The sequence below is a fragment of the Choristoneura fumiferana genome, chromosome 30, assembly GCF_025370935.1.
Source record: "Choristoneura fumiferana chromosome 30, NRCan_CFum_1, whole genome shotgun sequence".
NCBI classification, from domain to species: Eukaryota; Metazoa; Arthropoda; class Insecta; order Lepidoptera; family Tortricidae; genus Choristoneura; species Choristoneura fumiferana.
This window is the reverse complement of record NC_133501.1, coordinates 5,110,330-5,132,993: the sequence shown is the minus strand read 5'-3', so window position 1 is coordinate 5,132,993 and position 22,664 is coordinate 5,110,330. Positions and strand designations below refer to the sequence as shown.

The window sequence follows — 22,664 nt, the reverse complement described above, 5'->3', positions numbered from 1 at the left end:
GCTGCCGTCGGTGCCGTACGTTTCGATTTTAGCTCGTTCGTTTTGCGCTCGCTTCGTGAGATGATCACCTTTTACGTATTTTTTGTATTAGGTATAGTTGTAAATTAGTGGAATATACGAGTAAGTGTAGTGTAATAGTTTTGCAGGTGGTAAAAATTGTGAAGTCCGACCAGATTGCTACCACCATCTGCTAGTATCCTGAGTGAAGCAGAGTGCTTGCACAGTCGTGTTTCGGCGTTAGAGTAAGACAGCCGGTGAATAACTGGCACTTAGGTTTCATCTTAGGCCTCTAGGTTGGCAACGTATAATACCTGGGGTGTTACAGTTGTCTATGGCGGTGGTGATCTCAGACCAGACAGGAGACCCACTTGCTCGTTTTCCATCCAGTCGATAAAAAAAAAAAAAAAAAAAAATAGTTCCAAGCAAGGACACATAAAAAAATAATAGATACCTACCAGACCTACCTATAAACAATATAGTTATAGTATTATGAGTAGGTAAACATGAGTAGTATGTATACAGTCGCCATCACCATTACGGCGAATTTATATATAATATTTTTAAATTCAGTATAATAATAATATAACGGCATAGAATCTGTCTGGTTTCTCTAGAAATAAAATTAATTTATTTGCCGGTAGGTAATTAATCTAAAATAAACGTCGACAACCCTAAGCGTCCGCGCCGGAGTAGTCAGTAAGTCTCCTAAAGGATCGGAGTGGACCTACTTGTCATCTTCAAGCAAGACTCTTCTTCGCCAGCAAGACTGAAAAGTCCAACGGATCTTTCAATACTAACGCCATCTAACGATATTTGGCCTATCCAGAAACCCTCATTCGTCGGAAATACAGTTCATTACTAGAATATACTTAGGGGCTGTTTCACCATCCATTGATTAGCGTTAACCGACGGTTAAATGTGATGCCGTCTCCGTCTATTCGAATAAAACAAATAGAGACGGCATCACACCTAACCGCCAGTTAACACTAATCAATGGAATGGTGCAACAGCCCCTTAATATATTATATTCATGGTACGGTCGTTGTCAGATACATGTTTACACTTTGATACCTTGTCGCTGTCGCAACACATAGCATTATCAGGTTATCCCCACTCGGCCAAAGCCCTGCTCAAATGCTCAAGGTTGTTATGAGAAACGAAATTATGAGATTCGATTTTATGCAACATATTAGTGAACCATAGATATCACAGGTACAATACAATGTCTCTTTATCTTAAGCATACAATGAATTTTTACAAAAAAATAAAAATGTTTAAAGATAATCTTTGACTCCGACTACTATTATGAGACTCGTGTGAATTTATTTCTCGTACAGTTCAATAAATACTTACAGATACACCAATATCAGTGCCTCCTGAGCCTTGTCCGTTACCAGTGTTGTTATCTTTGTTCCCTGTATTATTACCGTTGGATTTATTTTCTTTTTCATTGTTGTCGTCTGTGTTATTTTCGTTGTTTCCTTTGTTGCTGTCGGTATTGTTTCTATTGGTATTTTTGTCCTTTCCGGTGTCCTTACCAGTAATTTTACCCTTGCCGGTATCTTTGCCAGTATCCTCACCCTTACCAGTATAATTTTCAGCGTCTTTGCGCTTGCCATTGTTCGTGTCACTGCCGGTATATTTTCCTTTACCAGTTTCTTGTCCCTTGCCATTAACTTTGTCATTACCGGTATCTTTACCAGTTTTTTTTCCACAGTCTTTGACCTTGCCATTGCCTTTATCATTATCGGTATCTTTTCTTTTACCAGTTTCTTGTCCCTTGCCATTGTATTTGTCACTATCGGTATCTTTTTCTTCACCAGTGTCTTTTCCATTGCCATTGTATGTATCATTATCACTATCTTTTCCATTACCAGTGTCATTTTCCCTGCCATTGTCTTTGTCATTACCGGTACCTGTACCTTTACTAGTTTCTTTTCCAGTATCTTTGCTATTTCCGGTTTCATTATCATTGTTATTATTACTGTCGCCGGAGTTGTTGTATCCACCGTTGTTGCTGCAATCATTATTGTTAGCACCGTTGTTGCTGTTATCGTCATTGTTTCCACCGTTGTTCATGTTATCATTGGTGTTGCCATTATTATTATTATCGTTACCAGTGGCACCATAACCATCGTTGCCACTATCCAGATCCTTGTTGGTGCCAGCGTCTTTGGTCCAGTCCACGGTCTTATCATCATTAGCATTGTTAATAATGATTTCGATATCGTTGACTTGTTTGGTTATGTCTAAAATAATAGAAAAGATGCGTTATTATAAAGGTTAAGGAGACTGGTCTATGCCTATTTTTTTGCTAATAATTATAATGTTAGTGTTTTTTTTAAACACAGTGTTTCTTCTTTTTTTATATATGATGACCATTTATGGTTCTAAAGGAAGATCAGTGCCGCATTTTCATCCATTTAACCCATGTTTTCAAAAATAAATCTACACTTAGCATCAGATGAGATTGGGATCGATCACGGTCAGTTTCGTGTAAAAAAAAATGATTTCCATCTTTCCTTTCTACATGCATGATTGGACACTAAAGGGCTGTTTCACCACCTATTGATTAATTTTATTTGACGGATAAATGTGATGCCGTCTCCCCGTCTATTCGAACAAAACAAACAGAGACGGCATCACATTTATCCGTCAGATACATTTAATCAATGGACGGTGAAATAGGCAGCCAATAGGGTTAATGCGAGCATTTTTTTTATTTGTTCTGATCTAATTCTAAACTAAACTTACTAAGCGCTGGATCAAATTAAAGGATGTCTACAAAATGTAGTGTATAATGGTTTTTTTATCAAAGTATTTTATTGGAAAAAATCGTTTTGATTTATCATGCTCTCTCCAGTAGCTTCAGTACCCATCCTACAGCCCTTTGGACATTTGACACTAAATAATAAAGTCCACAGCCCCTTGAAACCCCACGTCATATTTTCGCAATTAGAACCGAATGTCAATCAAGTAAAGTACCTGTTGTAAACTAGTCCTTCCTTCTTTCTGTAAAAAAGGTTGCCTGGAAGAGATCGCTCTGAAGCGATAAGGCCGCCTATTGCTCACCTTGTAATATTTTTTTCTGTGTATCTGTTTACTGTATCGCTTACTATGTCTGGTGTACAATAAAGAGTCTTTGTATTGTATTGTATTGTATTGTAAAGTTTTTTTTTTATGACATGCATAATTATTATTACGCCAGGCCCCACGAGGTTAATAATGGATATCAAAATATCACTCATTTGTACAATACAATACAAAGACTCTTTATTGTACACCAGAAATAGTAAGCGATACAGAAAACAGATACACAAAGACTACACATACAACTTAATTTATTGTTACAAGTTTTTATTTAATTTCACCTGTCCCGTTATCTGTCTGTCTGTTATCAAATCTTGCAAGCTAAACTCGACCATCTTCCAGTAGTTGGATCGACTTGAAATTTGGTATACTCATGTAAATTGCGTGACAATACAATATTCTAGTAGTGACATCCGGCCAGGATCGTCTCCGCAGGACGGAACTCTTCAACTGTTAGTGGCATCAACTTGAAAGGTTTACTAATGTCGTTTGGATGACAATGCAAGTACAGTTAGCAAAAATAACTTTTACTAAAAATGAAAATTTTGCCGAAAACATTTTACGTCATTTAATAACAATAATTTATTAACAGTTCGGGTGCCGTCTTATTCTGACCTTTTCCGATGGAAATAGACGCACTACACACCTGTCCTGTACTAGTCAACCTCGAAGTTAAAATGTTTAGAGTTGGGAATTATTATGTACCTGGATATCCTAGTTCCTTGAAGTTTTTGCCACATATTGGCATCAGCCGGGTGATTTGTTTACCAGCTGAAAAAAAAAGACATTAAAAATAAATATCATGAAACACTTGACACCAATTAATCAATTGAATTGATTAAATTGAATCGAATTGATTGATTCATTAAAAGTGAGTTTGTTTGTTTCGCTTTCACGCCTTAACTACTGAACGGATTGCCATTAAATTTTTAAATAGGTACATTTTACTTAAATAGTTTAAGCATAAGTTATAAATTATATTGGAACTGTACATGCTTTGAACTACAAACGTTTCTTATTTCTTAGCTGAAACTCGTTCTGAGAAGCTCAAAATATTTTTTTCATTTTACTTTATGCACTAGGGCATTAATTCATAAAAAACATTTTTTTTTTTAATGAAACAAACTTACAGTAAAAAGCCATGGTGGCCTAGTGGTTTGACCTATCGCCTCTCAAGCAGAAGATCGCGGGTTCAAACCCCGGCTCGCACCTCTGAGTTTTTCGAAATTCATGTGCGTTACATTTGAAATTTACCACGAGTTTTGCGGTGAAGGAAAACATCGTGAGGAAACCTGCACAAACCACCTGTGTGTGTGAAGTTCCCAATCCGCACTGGGCCCACGTGGGAACTATGGCCCAAGTCCTCTTGTTCTGAGAGGAGGCCTGTGCCCAGCAGTGGGACGTATATAGGCTGGAATGATGATGATGATGATACTTACAGTCCTTCTTATTAGCATTGGCAATGGCAGCTGTGATTGTAGTCACTGGAAACATATTAAATACATTTTAACTATTATTCTTGTCGCAGTTTTTCTTATTAATTTTAAATTTAAAAGTAAAACCACCTTTATTCTTAAGATTACAAGAGCTACAAAATAAACCCGAAGAAAGGACATTGGAATCATTCTTTTACAAAATGGTCCAGATGCAGCATTACATACGCCTTGCATTCGGTTCTCAAGCTTCTACTGGGATCGGGTGCCGTTCAATCGTCATACATACTTTTAGCATAATTTCATTTTACTACGTTCAAGAATCATAATATTCATTTAGCATAAAAACGGATTTCATATTATTACCGAGCATAAGCTTTAAATAATATAACATTCATTAGTCATAACAACAATTGCTATAATGCTTATATTCAATAATTTCATTTTGAATATTCGGTTAATTATATAATTATTAAAATCTATAACAACATTTAGAATAAAGATTGGACAGTATAACATCATGACGGTTCGGAGCAGAAGCGACTCGGACAGGTTAGGTTCAGCTACGCTCCGCTTCGCTCCCGCCTTAGCCTTCGATGTTAGGTTTTTTTTATAGCAGCCCGGATAAAATTGCTTCACAAATATAATCTTTGCTGTTGGATTTATGCCAGGTGTTTTATACTTTTCGATCATTATCCTCGATATTTGTGTAAAAATTGTTTATTATGAACTTTGATTAATTAATTATGCGGCATGACTATTATACAGTAAGTACTTTAATATGCATAAGACAATTATGCTAATTGAAAAATATGATTTGAGAAATTCGGCAATTTGTTTATTATACATATTGTTTTTATACGTTCTCAATATTTCGACAGATTGAAATTCTGATATTTGTATATTTGTGTTATTTTTTGTCTAACACCAAGGTTACTATTAATTTATTTCTTATTTTAATTTCACTTACCCGAGACGAATGTAGTTGCAATAGTTTCCTTACTGATCTGCTGGTAGTCTGAAAAATATACGAATTGAAATGAACAAAATAAAATTCTCTGGCCTATGGCCTAGTGGTTTGAACCATGGCCCCTCAAGCAGAGGATTCCGAAATTCATGTGCGAAATTACCTATATTCGAAATTTACCACGAGTTTTACAGCGAAGGAGAACATCGTGAGGAAAACTGCACAAACCTACGAAACAATTCGATGGTGTGTGTGTGTATGAAGTTCCCAATCCGCACTGGGCCCGCGTGGGAACTACGGCTCAAGCCCTCTCATCCTGAGGGGAGGCCTGTGCCCAGCAATGGAACGTATATAGGTTGGGATGACTCCGGACATGTTTAGCCTCAGTCAATTCCTACGTTCCTACTTTTCCTATCCCACTTATATTATAAATGCGAAAGTTTGTGTGTTTGTGTGCTGTTTGGTAGCTGGACATCTGGAATAACACATAGGCTACTTTTTATCCCGATATTCAATCAATCAATCAATCATTTACTGTCAGAAAGTGAGTGATTACATAAATGGTAACAATTGCATTGAAGTTCGTCACAATCAGCCAATGTATGGCGCACAATATTCGGCAGATACGCTAATACGCTCATTATAATGTCATTGAATCATTGAAATGAGGGCTATCGTTTTTTGTCTCACTAGATGGCGCACTGTTGCGTGAGGTTTTTAAGTATGGTTTTGAAAGTCTGTTATTACGGGCGTGAAAACAAAGTTTAGATTAAAATCATATTTAATACACCTTAAAACCGTACCATATAAATATCGAGCATGCCACAGTGTTGCATAGTCCCTGTTTTGTTCGGAAAAAAGGGAGGACAAAGGTTTCCGAAAGACAAAACTGTCTCAAAACACAGACGTTCATTGCCCCGGAACGCATATTTGCCATAATTAATTTCAGATATTGCAAAATATTCACAAAACTATTCTAATTATAAATAAACCCGCGTAGCTCACCCAAAAACTATGAGATTTGACATTTCGGAGACCTCACGCTACACTAGCGCCTCTAGCGGCGAATTCATTCGCGATAGCCCTCATTGAAGAAAAACAAAAATAATAATAATCAAGATTTAGAATACTTAATAATAAAATTAACAATAATAATAGCAAATGTCAATGTCATGTACTGAACGTGCCCGTGCCGATGCAATGTTAATAGTAGGTACTATACAACAAATAAGTAGCAGATCATACCACAATTACAACACAGCAATGGTATTCTTACGGGATAGGGATAAAATCTTGAAATTTTAACCGCTGGGTTTAGAGTCTTGAAATTTTGGACGGTTGCTCTTAACACAACTTCAATGAAGACCACGATCTAAAGTTTGGGAGTACCCAGGGGAATTTTGTAAAACCCCGGAATTTCAATTGTATACCAGATCGATTAGTTTAAGCGTGCAAAACCGCGGGTAAACTCTAGTCCCTACTATAAATGCGAAAGTAACTCTGTCTGTCTGTCTGTCTGTCTGTTACGCTTTCACGTTGAAACCACTGAACCGATTTTGATGAAATTTGGTATATAGGTATTTTGAACCCCAAGGATCAACATAGGATACCTTTTATTCCGGTAGAGGGCGCCACCGCGCGATAACCTAGATCCGCGCAGACGAAGTCGCGGGCTTAAGCTAGTAGTTCATAAAATTTAAAGGATTCATAACTTACTCTTAATAGTTGTACATAGACTGCTGCATCTTTCAAAGATGATTCGCATGCATCCAGAGGCAGCCTTGGTTCCTGGTAGGAGGTAAAAAATTAAAGAAAAAGAAAAAAAAACAAAGAATAAATTTATTTGCCAAAATTCGGCACAGCAAAAAAAAAACAATTAAAAATTAAATAAAAAATAATAATAATGTTAGTAATATCGTTGTGACTCCGCTTCAGTAGCTGCTACAATTAAGATTGTCTAGTTTTTAGAATGCCACTAATCCTAATAATATTATTAATGCGAAAGTTTGTGAGTGAGTATGTTTGTTACTTCTTTACGCTGAAACGGCTGGACGGATTTCGATGGAATTTGGCAAAAAGTTACTTTATAACCTGGATTAAAACATAGTATACTTTTTATCTCGATATTGCCACGGGATAGGGATAAAATCTCTAAATAACAACCGCTAGGCTTAGAGTCATGAAATTTGGTATGTCTGGAATAACACAAAGGCTACTTTTTATCCCGATGTTCCCACGGGATAGGGATAAAATCTCGAACTAATAGCCGCTGGGCTATGATTTACGCGTGCAAAGCCGCGGGTAAACGCTAGTACCTTAATAATAGAGTGCAAGTGCCACCTTGGTCGCTCCGAAATATCGGATGGCGACTGTACAAAATGCAAAGAGATACATTTCTCACATAGGCAGTGGACCACAGATAAAGATTACACTAGATAACGCAAACACCTCAATCTGTATGAAAACCAACCGTGTCACTTTTTTATATCTACTGTGACGTCTCAAGAGCGAATTAGCGATGTGAATTCCCCGATGTCCGCGAAAAATCGATTCAAATGCGCCGCCCGCCCGCGCCGTTGGGCTCGAGTCAGTCACGAGTAATGATTAGTCAGTTAGCGGTCATTCTTTGTATGGGGCCAACCCCGACGTTTGCTCGGGGTTCGGACACGCGAAGTAGATGCATTTGCGTAATCTGTGCAGTGGTCCAAGCCGATCAGGAAGTGCCCGATTGTCGACAAAACTAGCAGCTCTCCGTTAGATGCAGTCAAATGGAAGAAGCTGGCTCTATACTAATTACGAAGTACAAAATTCGAAATTCGTATCTTGCCGTCCCGCTCATGCTAATATTATTTAATACGAGAGTGAGAGAGTCAGTACGATGCGAGCCGGTGAAATTACTGGCACTTGGGGTATCCCATCTTAGGCCTCTAGGTTGGCAACGCATCTGCAATACCCTTGGTGTTGCAGATGTTTATGGGCAGTGGTGATCTCTTACCATCAGGGTCTCCTTGCTTACTCGTTTACAGTCTAGTCGAATAAACAAAAAAAAAACCTTTTCCATGAGTGGAGGTGTTGATGTACCCATCAAGTTCTGCTTTTGCGTTGCCTAGGCCGAACAGAGCGATCAGGTCAGCAGAGGTACTGCCTTCGCCGTTCACTCCGAATTGCCGATTCCAGCCCTTGTTGCAGATGCTGCGATCACCTGGATATTAAAACAGAAGGGATGAATACTATTCAACAAAGATGTTTACTTGTTTGTTTGTTTATACTCTTTATTGGACAAAAAGGTTACAAAGGCGGACTTATCCCTGCAGGGATCTCTGCCAGTCAACCTTTGAGTGGTAGAGGAGCAATCAAAAAACAAGGATCGAAAAATAGAACAAAACATTTGAATAAATATAAATAGTAAACCGCAAATACCTAACTATATACAATAAATTTATAACACATATATAAAACATTAATATATCTAAGATTTATATCACTAGTTCAGCGATAGCTGACACTCTAGTATTGAAGAGTCCGGAAAAATGTCCGGAAATAAGAATAGGTAAGAATCGCAAAAACAGTTTTATACCTAGTACAAGTTATGACAAAACTAAATAAAAAGAATATTAAAAGTCAACAGTATCTCCTAGTGAAATCCGTGTACATCAACCTCTAATCCAACGAGAAAATCAGTTGTCTAACTATTAAATATAGATTAAATTAAGCTAAATAATATTAATAAGAAGAAGAAGAAAGAAAACTTACCTAAGAAACCTCAACTAAATATATCTATGTTACTATAAAAATAAAAATTATAAAAAGAACACCCCATCCAAAATGTCTGCCTGTGGCAGAGTTCCCATGATGCTGGCCGCATTACCCCTTTGGACCGCAAGTGAGATCCGCTGGGATAAATACGTACCAGCTCTTGGGTCCCCAGAGGTGTCGATCAACCGGGAAGAAAGGGCCTTTATGAAACACTTCATATCGGCTGACCAAGGCCCTAAAGTCTCAACAGCAAACGCCGCAAACTCGTAATCTTTTAATAAAGAGGAGTACTTGCGGCGCTTGAGGAGTTGGGCCTGATCAGCCGCAGCGCCGGCTTGTGAGCTAGTTGCCTGGATGTAGTTAAAAATAAAATAAAAGCAAGTGTTTGCGAAGTCGCGAAACGGTACCAGCTCAGCAGTGTTGGTTGTGGAGACCAACGCTGGTCTTTCGCTGTGACTGCTGGGTGGCTTCACGGAAGGCGACAATCCAATAGTGATTGATAAACAAGGGTTGTAAGTGAGCAATTAGGTACACCCAAGATATTTAGGCGCACGAGCTAGCAAAGCGAGTGAGGGTGCTTATATTTCGCGGGTGTAATTGATCATTTACACTCGTGTTGAGCACTCTACTTTTCATCACAAATGTGAGGGAATGAAGAAAAACCGTTATAAATGTATACGCAATTTGTAACAGAGCGGAAGAAATTTTATCGCGCCAAACCGTCTTTTTTTTTTAATGGCCTCGCGCTCTTTGGCTTTGGCATATACAGCCAGCACTGGCCAGCAGCATTATGCCAGCATGGGGGCTTGGAGTAGTATTACGCATTACAATCTCCTTGTAAAAAACGTCAATCGTCTTGTAAATGTCACGAATAAATGCTTTTCTTTCTTTCCTTCTTGTTTACCAGTTCGTGAATACAAAGGAGCACCATTCGATTTTTAAATTTACTTACATCCCTAAAGATGTTAATCGAATTTACAACACGGATTTCAAGTTAAATACAACCTACTTTGAGAGCTTTAATGGTTAAAAAAAAAATAATTAATAACCATGAAAAATACATACGAAGGGAGCGAATTCTATTCCTTAGCAGTTTACATTATGGAAGAAGTGGGCCATTTTGTGCAAACCAATGGAGTATTCCATTACGGTAGCTACACTGTGCGTATCTTGTCGCATAACTTTCGCAAGTCATAATGTAGTATTTGTCAAAATTTTATAAGTCATAATTTTTATCCCGCCGAAAATTTTACTTTTCTGACATTTTCAAATGGTTTTATAAAAAGCTGTGGGTTAGGTTAGGTTTGTTTTACAACAATTCTGAACCAGCAATGGATTTAGAGAAAAAAAAGAGTTATGACAAACGATAACATTATGAGAAATTATACGTTATGACTGAACAATTATGCAAGTCGATATGGACCCGATAACTACATTAGGTTAAACTCCACCCATCTATATGTCTATTGGCAAAATGGAGGTACCTGGGAATCCTTTGAAGCAGATGCCGATCTTGAAGATGACGGCGATGATTCGGGAGAGAAGAGAGCCGAGACCGGAGATGCTGGCGTCGATGAGACCACTGATGCCGAAGCACACTGGAAAATTAACATTGTATGTATGTATGTAAACTCTTTATCCTACTTCCTACTTATATTATAAATTCGAAAGTGTGTGTGTGTGTGTGTGTGTGTGTGTGTGTATGTTTGTTACTCCATCACGCTAAAACGACTGGACGGATTTGAATGAAATTTGGTACGTAGGTAGCTGGACGTCTGGAATAACATATAGGCTACTTTTTATCCCGATATTCCCACGGGATAGGGACACAATCTTGAAATTTCAACCGCTTGGTTTAGAGTCATGAAATTTTGTACAGTTGTTCTTAACACAAATGAAGACCATTTATTTTAACATGGACCTATAGTCGTCTACCTGATGGGCTTCTATATTTCTTGCAAGTCTAAACTCGGCTTTAGGAATAGATTTTTGCATGTGGTGACATCTAATTTAATACTTACGTCTAAAGACCAAACTGAAGACATCATTGGCCAGATTTATTTCTGAAAATTAAATTAAAAAATATTATTTCAAAAAAAAATAGACATATGGGGCCTATACTACCAGTCTTAAATTTTATGTGACAGATATCTGTGATGACGTCTTTAAGATAAGATAAGACTTTATTTTTCAAAACACAGGCACGCGGAAAACACATAAGCAACGTACACATAACATAAAAATATAGAAGAAATCGAGTAAAACTGTTGAATAATGGATTATGTGTGAAAGCTATGTGTTCTGAAAGAGAGTTCTTTGTTTGTTTAGTACGATTAAAAGAGACGGTTTGACATTATCTGTCACATGAAATAAGTACTTAAGTGGTAAAACAATATAATTAATTTCATAAACTTACTGAAGTTTGAAATCCTCACAAGTAGTTTGGCGATTCCTGAGATAAAAAAAAAAAATTTTATACACAGCAAGCAAGATGTCAAACCCTATTTTTAACCCTCGAAACAAAAAGAGGGGTGTTATAAGTTTGACCGCTATGTGTGTCTGTCTGTCTGTGTGTCGGATTTAAACGGGTGGACCGATTTGAATGCAGTTTTTATATTTGAAAGCAGGTTTTCTACCGATGGTTCTTAGATATATTTCATCAAAATCGGTTCAGCCGTTTTTGAGATATAGAACTTTGAAGTGACAGTCGGGGTTTTCCAACTTTTTTTGGTTAGGTTATATCTTATGTTACTTATAACTATTATAAGCGCGAAAGTAAATCTGTCTGATTTAGATGAAATTTGGTATTAAGACAGTTTGAGAAAAAGAATAATAATTAGTTTCACTTTGTATGCCAATATCCTTACGGGACAGGATGTAAGCACATGAGAACCCAATATCTCAACCGCTAAATTTAAGGCCAATTCAGTAAAAACAACAGATGCAGCTATAGTATTATCATCAACAGCAATATCTTTGTTGGTTGTCTGGAAGAGATCGATTTTAAGCGATAAGACCACCCTGAATGTCTACCCTGAATTTGTGAATATATTATACATTTTTGGTACTGATTTGTGGTGTGCAAAAAAGATTTTTTGTATTATTAAGTATTATAATTGTATCTTTAGCTACTACCAAATGTACAAGAAATTTCCGTCAGTTGTTAAACAATTATTCCCTCTCCTTTTACCAACCCATCTCATTAGGTATATCAACAGATACTGTTACAGTATCATCAGAATCAGCATTATCTTTTGCTATAACAATAAAGTATAGGTATAGGTGATTTTCCATCGGCGAGTTTAGACGAGGCAAGGCGATATTTGAAATTTGTATGGTAAATTTTCAATCCTCTCCTAGCGCATCTTCGGTTGCGGTTGTGTTACATGCAAATTTCAATTCTCGCCTCACCTCGTCTCGTCTGGCCTCGCCTGTGGAAAATCACCTTAACGACAGCAAGTTTTCGATAATAATTTAAAACATCTATTCCCTCACCTCTCAGTGATCCATCATAGGTAGGTGTAACGACGGATACTGCCGTATCCTCTGAATCATTGTCATCTTTAGCTACTATGGCATCAGTGTTGTCATCTTTAGAGTCGTCAACGAAGTCGCCATCGAATGGGTTGATCACGTCACCGAAACTGTTATGATCGAATTTTCCGATGTTGTCATTAATAGTGGTCAAGACGTCTCCGACTCCTGGAAAAGATAAAAATATTGTACATTTTCCTTCTTTTTAGGATTCCGTACCTCAAGGGGAAAAACGGAACCTCTATATGATCACTTTGTTTTCCGTCCGTCCGTCCGTCTGTCAAGACCCTTTATCTCGGGAACGCGTAGAGATATCGAGTTGAACTTAAAACCATATACTCAGGTTCCTTAGACGAGAAAAATTGAACTTTTAAGTCATCGCAATCAAAGGAAACAGTATTTAAGTAAGGTGTTTCCATACAAAATGTATAGGGTAGGCTGTCCTTGAAATTTGAAATTTTGTATGAAGGTAGCTTTTATAGCACAATGACTTAGGAGAGGGGCTTTGCTTATATTCATAAATATCTACAACCGGAACCGTCGATATGTGAGTCTGACACGAACTTGGATGCTTTTTTACATTTTGAAGCATCTCCAGAGATATGTTATAATGGTCCAGATGGTCCAAAAGGAAGATCAGTTTTCTCATTTGGGACCATTACTGTAACATGCACATATTTGCATGCATTATTTTTGCCTATGTTGTCACGAATAAATATTGTCTTTCTTTCAATATGTAGATATTCGACAGTTGTAAACTGAGGCCGCAAATTGAAAGGGGGTTTTCTTTATTGTTTGATCAGCTCCTCTGCCTTGAGTTTCTTTTTGTCAAGGAGCGTTTTAACAAGATCATCATCATCATCTCAGGCTAAGGACATCCACTGTTGGACATAGGCCTCCCCCATAGACCTCCAGTTGCTTCGGTTGGAAGCGGACTGCAACATTGAACCTGCGGCTTTAACCAGGTCATCCATCCATCTCGTTGGTGGACGTCCTATGCTGCGCTTGCCGCGCGGTCTCTATTTGAGAACTTTTCAGTCCCAACGGTCATTTGTGCTATATCGCTTCATTTCAAAATGACAGAGAAGCGAAAAGAGACAGATAGAATAACCTTAAAGAAGATAGTGAATTGCTAAAAGTACCTGAGAGTCCATAATTCTCGAAATTGGTTTTGATGTACACATTGATACCAGTCGCAATTCTGACGCCAACTAAAAAAAAAGTTCATGTTAAAAATGTATTAAAATGGAATCATCATCCCAGCCTATATACATCCCACTGCTGGGCACAGGCCTCCTCTCAGATCAAGAGGGCTTGGGCCATAGTTCCCACGCGGGCCCAGTGCGGATTGGGAACTTCACACGCACCATTGAATTGCTTCGCAGGTTTGTGCAGGTTTCCTCACGATGTTTTCCTTCACCGTATAGCTCGTGGTAAATTTCAAATGTAATTCCGCACATGAATTTCGAAAAACTCAGAGGTGCGAGCCGGGGTTTGAACCGACGACCCTCAGCTTGAGAGGCGATAGGTCAAACCACTAGGCCACCACGGCTCTCTTAAAATGGAATAGGTTATTAAAATACAAATTCCAAAATTACAAAAACATGACACCTCCTTCGGGCATTAGGGCAAAAATGATCAGCATTATGTTGTAAGTACCAAACTATAGTGCTGCATAAGCTGGCTTTATGCTTTATATGACAGGTTCTGAATAATTCGCGTTTACATAACTTTTATACGATTTATTAGATGAATAAGCTTAATCTTATATGAATACTTTGCTAGTTGGGTGAGCCTGTATCTTGGCACTCACTGAGTCAAGTTACAAATTAGACAGATAAGTAGAATGTCCCTTACAAAGTGTAGTTAAAACTATAGATACACCAACAATGTTAGAAGTACTCTACAGATCTTTTACAACAATTATATTACATATAGTTCAACTCAGTTGTGCGCGCGGTCCTATGTGTGCGTGCGCTTGTAAATATACAACTTTCACGTGACGCGGCAGTCGTCGTCCGAGCAAGACGTGTTCTTATCGCTTTACCCACACATAGGGCCAAGCGCACAACTGAGTTGAACTATCTGTATGTAACTTGAACGCCAAAATCCAAACAAGCAAAGCCAAGCGGTCACAGCGGAAGACCAGCGTTGGCCTACACGGCCAACACTATGCTGAGCTGGGATCGCTTCGCGAATTCGCATATTGTTTTTTTAAATGTATTTTTATTATGTTTTATATACGTGCAAAGAGCGAATAAATATTTCTATTTCTATTTAAAATCAAAGAACAATGATGATGATTGAGGCAAAAGAAATAACATTAAAGATAAAATACCTAACACAAGCTTTGCTTAGTTTGGGACTAGGCCAATTGGTGTCGAGTGTCCCGTGATATGTGATTATTTGAATTGAAAATATTGATATTGATGCAATAATAATGTTTGCCCCTAAGCTAGGCCTCTAACATGTAATAATTACCACTCAAGTTAATATTTCAAATGAAAATGAGCCAAAAAATAATTGTAACATTTGAAATAAACAAAGAAAATGTAGTCCACCTATACTTTGTTTTTTAGGGTTCCGGAGCCAAAATGGCAAAAACGGAACCCTTATAGTTTCGCCGTCTGTCTGTCTGTCTGTCCGTCCGTCCGCGGCTTTGCTCAGGGACTATCAATGCCAGAAAGCTGTAATTTTGTACGGATATGTATGTAAACTATGCCGACAAAATGGTACAATAAAAAATTAAAAAAAATATATATGGTACCTCCCATAGACGTAAAGTGGGGGTGGTTTTTTTTTCATACAACCCTAAAGTGTGGGGTATCGTTGGATTGGTCTTTTAAAGGTTAGTAAACTTACGTCCTCGTTGACAACTACGGCCGAAAGCACCAATCATAGATGATACTGTAAAATAAAAGATATTGTCAGTATTTTATATTGGTAGGTATTTATAATAAGATACCGGAACAAAAACAAGATCAAGTGTGGATATTATGAAAAATTAACAACCGCCAACAACCAACAACCGATTGGCATGTAAAAATATATACCAAAATGTACAAAACATATTTTTTTTTTCAAAAATATACAAAAATAACAATTAACTTAATTCTATGCTTGAAAACATATATTTACAAATATCACACAGACCGCTACTAGATATTGGGCAGGGTGCCCATAAGGCTGGCTGCGTGTCCTCGTTGCATGGCAGCCAATACATTGACCGAGGAAAGAGCCAGCCATATGGACACCTGTAGAACGGACTTCCAAATTTCAACAAAAGAGTTAAGCATTATATTACCCAGCAATAACTGAGCACGAAACACTAATTTTGTATTACCGTAAAACGGGGTAAGTAGGAATTGCGGGGAGAGTAGGGCAGCGTATTCAGAATTTCTTTTTTCAGTAGCTACGTTAATTTTCGGGCTCAGGTTGCTCTAAAAGTAATTTTATTATATTTTTAGATAAATTTTTTGTTCAAATTCACTGTCAAAGTTAATGCTCGAAAGCGGCGAATTTTTGTTTGAGCATGAAACACTAACTTTGTATTACGTCCTAAATTTCACCCTGTATAAAGGCATTGAATTTTGCATGGGTGTTCATAAAACATATTTTTTTTACATAAAACTGACTGTGATTGACCGCTATCTCACCTGATGAGTGCACGCAAATGAAGACCACGGTGTTATTAATAAAATCGCGGAATTTGAGTTCGAATACCTACATGTAGATGAAAATCTCTTGTTATAATATTTGTACGCGGCAAAAAGTGGTGAACTTTCAAATGTTGGCATAACACCTGTTAACCATGTAACCTACTTTTTGAACAAATAGATCTTTGAGTTTGACTTTGACTTTGAATGCCGAATCTTATAATTAAAAACTTACTTCTGATGTAAATTTCGATCATATAATTCTTGTTCCACTGATTGATGTCTCCTGCGAAAAAAAATGTATTTTTAAAACGGTTCTGGCGGAAAATCAGCGCGGCTGGCGTGACCGTTTCGGTTTTGAGGGGACACACAAAATTGTGTATTAAGTATGTTACTATTTTCATGTGTTATCATGTATATATTTTTTGGTTTATTTGTGTGTAATTGTGTAAATTTTATTGTATTCGTGTGTCTTCTGTATTAGTAAATAAATGTGTTCTTTTCTTTCTTTCTTAAAAAGAGGCAAAACTAAATTTAAGAACTTTTAATAATAAATGACAGAATAAAATTATGTTTAACAAAAATTATGACAAACAGATGATGGCTTGCAAAAATTATGCGAATAAATACGCATCCATAATACCTAATAAGTAGGAGTAAGAATGGCGATAATTTAAGCCAAATCCTCAATAAGTTTTGTAGGTTTTAGGTACACGAAAGAGTCATTATTTTATATACTTAATATTGATTTACTTACTATCAGCTAGATCACAGAGTTCTCTGATCCAAAGCACAATAAGTTTCTGAGCGTCTGAAAAAAACAAAATTCCTTTATCTTATCTTACTTCTAACATATACAATTCTCGGGGGTTAAAATGTTAGTGACCAAACTCCTTCGAAACGGCTTGACCGATTATTATATATTTTTTTGTGTATATTCGGTAGGTCAGAGAATAAGACGTACACTATTTTGTATTTTTCATACTTCTACGCGAACGGAATCGCGCGCAACAGCTAGAAATATTATAAATGTCGTATGTGGTGTATATAGGGGCGTATATTTTTTATTTTTTTTTATTTGACTGGATGGCAAACGAGCAAATGGGTCTCCTGATGGTAAGAGATCACCACCGCCCATAAACATCTGCAACACCAGGGGTATTGCAGACGCGTTGCCAACCTAGAGGCCTAAGATGGGATACCTCACGTGCCAGTAATTTCACCGGCTGTCTTACTCTCCACGCCGAAACACAACAGTGCAAGCATTGCTGCTTCACGGCAGGATTAGCGAGCAAGATGGTGGTAGCAATCCGGGCGGACCTTGCACAAGGTCCTACCACCTGCAAATATTTTGCATGACAAATTAGTTAGTATAATACTGGGTTTGCATAGGTATTTAAATGTAAACAAAACAACGTCAATATAATTGGTGACTTAAAATTCCCCCATTAAAATATCTAAACATTTACATTTCTGTATGATAATATAAGTTAAATGTTTAAAATCCCTTTTCCTTTCCCAACTGTTTAATATTTCTGAAACTGTAAATATATCAGGATTTTTATAAAACTAACCTAACCTAACCTAAAAGGTTCTACCTGCACGATGGTCCTGAAATAAATCCTGAAATGTTTACAGTTTTACAGTTTGCGAAATGAAACCGGTTGCTAAACGTTACGTCGCGAAAAGGCAGCACCCGGGGATACATAGGTGTTTGTATACTTTACTCACAAGGGAGACTGTCAACGCCTCGTCCTCTAGTGGCGTTCTTGATGAGTTTATCAGCCTTGAGTCCAGCGTGACGGATGCCATAAGAGTCCAGGATGAGGCTATGGTGCTTGTATCCCTTGCGGAACAGCTTCCATCCCCATTTACTGCCGTAGTTGGGATGGCAGATGAAGTAGTTGTCGGATGCGGAACCATATCCTATGGGAAAGAAAACTATGTGATAAAAGTCATACTGAAAGTATAGGTAGGTACCATCAGCCTAATAAGACAAGTGGTCTATCAATTTTTAAACAAGTTCCTAACATATGAATATGACGCTAAAGTCGAACTTTCAAGTTGAGAGACACGTCTATTGGCACAATTGTTTTTTACAAGCTTTTATTTATTTTCACCTGTCCAGTTGTCTGTCTGTCTGTCTGTCTGTCAGCTGTAATCAAACCTTGCAAGTTTGACCAACTTCCAGTAGTCAGATTGACTTGAAATTTGGAATACTTATGTAAATTGCGTGACAATACTTACAATAATCTATAGTAGTGACATCCTGGTAGTCCGGCCAGGATCGTCACCGCAGGACGGAACTCATCAACGGTTAATGGCATTGACTTGAAATTTGATATGCAAATGTAGTTTGGATGACAGTACAAGTACAGTCAAAAAAAAGTACAGTCAGCAAAAAAAGCTTGTGTTATGAATTAAAATTTTATGGTTAGGTTATTTGACATGATTAACAACTTTAGGGCGATAGACCACATATTTGGCTGATGGTACCTAAGTTTTTTTTTTCAGGGACTGCGACTGAGTGCAGAGAAGAAGGCAGAAAGGGGAAGAGAGGGAGAGGCATTTATTTACACATTATCGCGTTCGTAGATCAAGAGTGTACCAAAAGGGTTACGAGGTATCCCCAAACATGTCGCAGTGTGTGTGTGTGTGTGTGTGTGTGCATTTACATATATACATGTCGAATTAAATTCAATTTCAGAGGTGAGTCCACCGGGTTTATTTAATTAAATATGAGTGAGTTTCATTGTAGTTTTATGTTTATTTATTTTATTTTATTTATTTGGAGCATCAACAGCAATACATACATTATAATAGGACTTAGGTCTGTACTAAACAGAAAGCCAGACAGACACACACACACACACACACACACACACACACACACACACAGACAGATGTGTGGACAGATGTCCAGTCCACAGAAATAATATTCAAAATTAACTTAAGCAAAGGAGGGGTCAGTAGTTTGCTAATTTTGCCGACAAGGGGTTGAAGGGGCTGTACGTAATACTTAAATCTTTCTTACCTGGTCTTCTGTCTCCAGATTTGGCTCCAAAGAAGCTAGGTGATCCCAGCATACAGACCAGAATTCTGTTCATGCCGATGACCACTAAAATGTTTAAGATGAAATATATTTTAAGAACAATGTAACGTTAGATGGCAGAGATAAAACATATTTATTACTAGATGGCAATCAAGTTTATTATTATTATTAATCTGTGATTTTAATTATCTTGAAAACTGATATAAAACATGCATTAACAAAACTCTGGAATAGTCTATGAATTTTGTTCATTTCCATGTTTTCCGCTCGATTATTGTTGTTTACAATACAATACAATTAATCTTTATTGTACACCAGAAATAGTAAGCGATACAGAAAACAGGTACACAGAGAAAATTACAAGGTAAGCAATAGGCGGCCTACCTTACCTTTTACGGCGGTTTACCTTTTTATTTGCGCTTGTCATAGTTTGTACAAAAGTTTATATAAAAAAAACTCTAATTCTGTTTTTATTTTTGGAAGATTAAATAAAATATAATAATAATACGAAGAAAAAGAAAACTTACCTAAGAAACCTTAACTAAATATATGTATATGTTACTATAAAAATAAAAATTATAAAACCCCGTATTCTGTATTTTATTTCAAAGTAAAAAAAGTACTATGCAACGTAGTGAGGTGTAATGTCGTAGGTAGTTCATAAACTTTATTTTATGTGTTGATTTAAAATAAAAAAATGTATACTCACAATTGCTTAACAGCTGTCCAACTGTAAAAAATAGAGTGTTATTAATAAACATAGTAAACAATTCGTCACTAACTGAATATCATTAAACATACATAGTTATACCTAATTTTTCAGCACTCCTTTTAGGAAAAGAGAGGATTCAACATTTTCGATTTTAAAGTTAGTTTAATATTTTAAACTTTCATCATTTTTATTCATAATTAAAGACCGTAAACGGGAGTTATTACCTACACTCGAGATAATTATAATTCGTGTGTTTAGCGTACTAACGTGCCAAAGGAAACTTTAAAAAATTTGCGGAATTTTTCATATAGGAAAGGCTATACTTACCCGTGTAAGGGAACAAAATATGCCCCTGACGTTATTAGCCTATGTATTGGTTATAATGCTAGTTATTAATCTGCCAAGTTTTATCTCATATTTATTGACAGTTTCCTCTCAATGTCACTTGAAAGTTTTTTTTACTTTTCTAAGTATCTTGAAAACTACTGGTCTGTTTCTTTTGTGATTAACGTATGTTGTTAATGGCATGAAGAAGAATAAATTCGCAAAACAAGACGTCTCTAGTTCAACATTAACTTGGTCATTTTTGATGTCAAATATTTCAAACGTTTTTTTTGACACTTGTAAGTGATGTGACATCTCTTTCCGTACAAATATATATTGGTTTAAAGTTTATTAAGCAGAGCACACGAAAAATTATCACTTCGGAGCCACTTTTAGCAATTTTAGGTTTTAAGTTTGTCAAAAACGGTAGGTACAATAGTGACAAGTTGCTAGCCTGTCGCCTACGGTATACCTTAACCTATATCCTCAGTCGCCTCTTACGACATCCACGGAAGGGGTACGTATTATAATGTATAAATTTAAAATACATATCGGTTGAAATACATACAGTTGAAATACCGAAAATTGAAAAATATAATGCATCAAAATATATAAAGTTATTTGACATAAGTTCTAAACGCACAAGCTTGAAATACATAGTGGTCAAAATATATAATGCTTACAACGCATAATGGTTCTTAGTCATATGGCACAAAATGCATATTTTCATAATGTATACGTTCAAAATGTATACAGTACGTTTTCTATAATGGTTGAAATACATACTAGACACTGAATTTTCACAAAGAAAAATGCATATATTACAATACTGGCAACGGAAGAAATGAAGAGGTGTAATTCTAACCCGACACCAGACGGGTATTAGAGTAATTGTGATTATTAAGTACTTACGTCCTGGGATGATTACGTCTACGAAGATACCAACCGCCCTTCCAACTGTAACATAAAGATAAATTATGGAATATTATTAACTGCACATCAAATAAAATAATTGCCTATCAATTTATTCTTATCATTTATATACCTCTGTACATCAATTAAATTATTACAATACAAATAAACAAAATGTTTAACAAAACTACCTAGTAGGTACTGCAGATAATTCTAAAATATACATCAATACAAACTATACAAAAATACTACAATCACATCAATAATACTGACTCCACAGCAAATTAACTAGAGCGTGCGTAGATGATACTCATTCTCATAGCAAAATAACTTTTACTGTCAATTTGGCACCGGAAAATTAGGTACGACGACGAGCGGAGCGAGGAGGAGCGTTAGGTACAATTGCGACCACAACGCGCGAGCCGAGCGAGCAAAGCGAGCGCGCCGCGGCAGCGGCCGGCGAAGCGCCAGAACCTTATTTATTTAGGAAACAATTTGGCCCCTACTAGTGCTGGTTATGTAAAAATTATGTACATGCTGAAAATAAATTGATAGGTAATTATATATTTGATGTGCAAAAAAATGAGGGGGACCTCAAATAGCTTCCTGAGAATGATAGAAGACAGGTGGGATTCGGATATTCTCCGCCGATATACAGACTTTCGTGTATGTAGGAAATAAGTAGTAGTTTAAGGTACCATTTTTATTATTAGCATACTAATGTAGTTTTATAAGTGCCTTGTTACTAACAATTCTATGGATCTCTGTAATCTGCAAATAAATAATTTTTTTTAATTTACTAAAAATAGAAGCTACAATGTATGGTGTGCGTTACTCATTATTAGCTTTGCAATAATAAAAACCGGCCAAGAGCGTGTCGGACACGCCCAAGATAGAGTTCCGTAGCCATTACGAAAAAATTAAGTATTATTTTTTAAGGATTTCGTATTTTATACGGAATCTTCCAAGTTTAGGTATATTTCATACCTTAGGGTGCTATTTAAGAGTAAAACTACTAATAATTCTCAAGCAAACTTAGCCGTTATAGTTTTTCTTGAAAGTTTGATATACTTACTACCATTTTGTTTTTTTTTTTAATTTTTTCACCCGCCGGTTTAGATTTTAGAGGGGCGGCGGGACGCTCGATTTTAATGAAAATTTTCACTTTAAAGTTGAATATTTTGCAAACTTATCACTGAATCGAAAAATCGTTTGAGTAACCCCCTAA

General features: G+C 36.7%; 1 protein-coding gene across 2 annotated transcripts in view; it reads right to left on the bottom strand.

Moving 5' to 3' along the window:
- LOC141444529 (uncharacterized) overlaps positions 1-22,664 on the bottom strand; it is a 45,920-nt gene that overhangs the window by 5,602 nt on the left and 17,654 nt on the right. For both annotated transcript variants that reach the window (XM_074110077.1, XM_074110078.1), the window contains exons 7-24: positions 21,437-21,481; positions 20,198-20,218; positions 19,471-19,554; positions 18,168-18,362; positions 17,194-17,247; positions 16,672-16,722; positions 15,643-15,687; positions 13,923-13,991; positions 12,742-12,948; positions 11,663-11,698; positions 11,268-11,309; positions 10,731-10,844; positions 8,543-8,692; positions 7,207-7,278; positions 5,494-5,541; positions 4,530-4,574; positions 3,796-3,861; positions 1,354-2,249 (exon numbers count right to left, since the gene is read on the bottom strand). In XM_074110077.1, the coding sequence (XP_073966178.1) occupies positions 1,354-2,249; positions 3,796-3,861; positions 4,530-4,574; positions 5,494-5,541; positions 7,207-7,278; positions 8,543-8,692; positions 10,731-10,844; positions 11,268-11,309; positions 11,663-11,698; positions 12,742-12,948; positions 13,923-13,991; positions 15,643-15,687; positions 16,672-16,722; positions 17,194-17,247; positions 18,168-18,362; positions 19,471-19,554; positions 20,198-20,218; positions 21,437-21,481 (2,240 nt within the window). The remainder of the gene's footprint in view (positions 1-1,353; positions 2,250-3,795; positions 3,862-4,529; positions 4,575-5,493; positions 5,542-7,206; positions 7,279-8,542; positions 8,693-10,730; positions 10,845-11,267; positions 11,310-11,662; positions 11,699-12,741; positions 12,949-13,922; positions 13,992-15,642; positions 15,688-16,671; positions 16,723-17,193; positions 17,248-18,167; positions 18,363-19,470; positions 19,555-20,197; positions 20,219-21,436; positions 21,482-22,664) is intronic.